A 3,644-nucleotide genomic window follows, 5' to 3' on the forward strand; every position below is an offset into this window, starting at 1 on the left:
TTTTTTTGAGACAGGGTCTCACTGTGTAGTTGAGACTGACCTGGAACTCACTGTGTAGTCCAGCCTGGTCTCCAACTCACAGCAATCCTCCTCCCTCAGCCTCTCCAGTGCTGGGATTACAGGCATGCGCCATCACGGCCATCAAATTTTAAAAGCTCTTTTTTTTTTTAAATGTGGTACTGGGGATGGAACTCAGGACCTCACGCTTGTGAGACAGGCGGTGGTGCGACTGAGCTAAATCCCCAGCCTAAAAGCTCATTTTTGACAGAACTATTCCAATAAATCATTTTCTGGTGAACCCCAGTCATGATTAGTCTCTAAATTTTATTAGTTGGTTGTTACCATCGCACTAATAGACAATCTCCATTCTCCACAGAATAAAACTGTAATGACTGTAGATCATTTTCTAGTCCAATTTCTCTGCCAGGCATCTAAAATTAGAACAAAGATACAGGCAGGTGATTGAGATAGGTCTGATGAAGCATGTGACACACACTGCCCCATAGCAGGTCACTCTTCATGGTGAACAAATGTACGCTGTGCGGTTAGAATCAGGCAGCGTTAGATGGAGACACTTCGCTAGTATGTCCTACTGTGGGAGACTCAGCCTGACTTTACATTTTGGGGGCCACTTACTTTGGGACTTTCATAGGACAACTGAAGTTCTGACACAGGAACTTTGAGGAGGCGCGACAGCAGTCCCTTCACCTTTTGAACTGTCATGGAGTCTGTCAAAGAAAAGCAAAACCCATCAGCTTTCACATGACAGCTACCTGTGAAACTGGCTCACACAGTGAGGTCAGTGCTCCGTCCTTGTTAGCAGTTTACCCAAGAAAACTAGCAGGGAAAGGTCTGACTTTTTCTACCACTTCGAGTCATTTGGGACACTGGACGTGGAGCTAATGTGTGACCCAAGTGCCCTTGACAATGTGTTTCCACCATTTCAGTAGTGTTTAATATTTCTTATCTGAATAAACCCAAAATAATGTCAGCAGAGGGATAGGTGGCAGTGAGGTCCTAAGTTTTCTTTGTAAGCCTTTCTGACAACTTTGTGAATTATGGGAAAACCTTGGGGTGGGGCTCAGGTGAGCACACTCCAGGCCCCCTGGCCTTAGCTTCCCCTCTGTACAAAGAAGGTGTAGACTAAGGGTCACCCCCAGGCCTACCATTCTATGACTGTTACACTGTGTACCTTGTTACACAAAAATGGTCGCCAGGCTTGGGGATGTAAGTTCAATGAGCAAGTGCTTTGGTCTGTTCATAACACTATGAACTCCTTTCCAAAGACAGGTTGTGATAGTGGATATTTTGATTATGAAAATTAGTTTCTTTTAAGCTTTAGCTGGAGGTACAGCAATAGTGTGGTGTTTCCCACAGATATGGTGTAGTCAAACAAATATTTTTCTATCAAAAATCCTTTTTGTAAAAGCTGTGTTTTTATGCAACTTGCGATAATAAATGTTATCTTTATTTTAGAATAAAAACTGGACTTTTCTTTTTTATATATTGGATACGGATACTTAGTATTTATAATTTGTTACAATTTGTTCTTTTATGTCTGATCTAATCCTTTCAAAACAGGTGGAGTCACTTTCATTGTTTGATGGGTTAGTGAGGAGTTAGTTACTGCACCCAAGTGGGAAAATAATGCCTTCTTAATCCATGCCAGAATTATAAAATCTACCAATGTGCAATGAGTCTGTAGAATAAAGTAGCAGTTAAATTCTTAATATGGTGACATGACTGTCTTCATATTAAGAAAATATGGAAATGTCTTTTTAACTCCCTCTGAACAGTGTTATAAATTGGGTATAGAATTCTTAGCTTTTTCCCATGCTCATATGCAAATGTGGAGGCTTTATAATACTTCTGTTTATTTAGTAGTAAATATTTTCACGCTAGTTCTTCTAGACAACCACTGTCCAGTTTGGCAGCCACCTGTGGCTGTTGAACACATGGAATGTGACTGCTGTGACTAAGAATTTGAACTTTTAATTTCATGAACTGAAACTGACATAGCCACATGGCCACATGTGACCAGTGCCCAGCCTTCTTAATGATGCAGGCTGGTGTGCTGGATAGTTGTGCCCAAGTTAGTCACCTGTCCCTACTCGTGAACATTTAGACTGCTTTAAGTAGTTCAAGATCGAAGGGCCAGTCAGAACATATGACTTTATAAAAAGAGTATACTGATTTTCAAATCCCAATCAGTAAGCTGAAGGGTAAAAAATTGGTGTCTCTGTATTTTTCTTTTTAAAAGAAATTTATCTTTGTTAGTGTTTGATTTACATGAGGCATAAAAACTAATGCTTATAGTTTATAGGAAGCAGGAGCCAGATTCCGAACAGCTTAAAGCAGTAATTATCACATCATTTCTATCAATGATTCTGATCTCTGTTGGCTCCACCCCAAGATTTATAAAAAGATCACGTGAATATGATAGGTATCCACTAACTAGAAATTGACTCTCCAAACGCCTAGGGCTACACTTGCACTGTGCCTGGACAGTCTTTGAGCTCACTGCTTACCCAGAAAGTCTAAAAAGGAAAGCTTAAGCCAGGACTTCCTTAGTGATGACATTTCCACACACTGATCTGATATATCTGGAAAAGCAAAATGGAAAGATATCCAAAGCCTGTAACACTGAAAAGTTCTGGCCCTCTTTCAGTAGTCTGTTCTCACAACCCCCTTTACTGACAATATTTACATTTGAAAACAGAGTACTACTAAATGAACAATTTTGAATCAGAAAGGTATTTCTTTGAGCACAGCCCAGGCCTTCCATAAGCAATACCACACTAAGCTTATTTTATCTGATGGTCACTAATTTAAAAATCAATGTGAATTGGGCTGGGGATTTAGTTCAGTGATTCTGCCACCTGCCTCGCAAGTGCAAGGGCCCAAGTTTGATCCCCGGTACCAAAATAAATAAATGTGAATTTATTGTTCCTGAGGGCAATCAGAGAAAATATATTTTGCTGGAGTAATTTAGACAGATACCTGTTTGATTACTTCAAGCCCTCACTGCTCTGAATTTAACTTGGTTATATTCCAAGCTCCGTATCAAGTTAATCTTGAGAAATCGCAGTATCTTGGCATACTATAAAACAGTGTAATTTTTCTTTTGAGTGAAAGTGTAAAGTCATGTTGGTCTAATTTATTGCCATAAACGTAATTTTCAGAATAAAACTAATTCAGTTCCAGTAACACGTTTTTAAAAAGTTCTAAAGTAATTTTCTCAAAAAAAACTATTTCAGTGCCTCTGTTAAAAGAGCATCTAAGAATGTTTTCATTGGGTCCCAGCAGGTGAACAGGATAGGAAGAGAATGTAGGAAGAACCCCTAATTGCCCAGCAGCTCATCAATAGGACATGGCTCCCCTTTTATGAAGGGAGGTAAGAAACGCCAAACTGGGAGCAATAGAAAAGCTCCCAGAGCAACCATGTGAGAACGAGATGTGGTGGGATGAATTCCTCGGGGGAGGCAATCAAGCCTGAGACCTTTAGTTTAAGATCACACTGGGCTGCCGGGTGTGGTACACCCAGGAGGCTGAGGCAAGAGGGCCGCTGTGGGTTCAAGACCAGCCTGGGCTACATAGTAATTTCCAGGTCAGTCTCAGCTACTTAGTGAGACCCTGTCTCAAAA

The 3,644-nt window shown here is 40.5% G+C and overlaps 1 protein-coding gene across 3 annotated transcripts in view; it reads right to left on the reverse strand.

Moving 5' to 3' along the window:
* Positions 1-185: 185 nt before the first annotated feature.
* Tbce (tubulin folding cofactor E) overlaps positions 186-3,644 on the reverse strand; it is a 56,701-nt gene continuing 53,242 nt past the window's right edge. For all 3 annotated transcript variants that reach the window (XM_010621976.3, XM_010621974.3, XM_010621975.3), the window contains 2 exons: positions 637-728; positions 186-431 (listed from right to left, as the gene is read on the reverse strand). In XM_010621976.3, the coding sequence (XP_010620278.1) occupies positions 339-431; positions 637-728 (185 nt within the window). In that variant the 3' untranslated portion in view covers positions 186-338. The remainder of the gene's footprint in view (positions 432-636; positions 729-3,644) is intronic.

Source organism: Fukomys damarensis, unplaced genomic scaffold, assembly GCF_012274545.1.
Source record: "Fukomys damarensis isolate Sample0158 unplaced genomic scaffold, DMR_v1.0_HiC HiC_scaffold_10, whole genome shotgun sequence".
NCBI classification, from domain to species: Eukaryota; Metazoa; Chordata; class Mammalia; order Rodentia; family Bathyergidae; genus Fukomys; species Fukomys damarensis.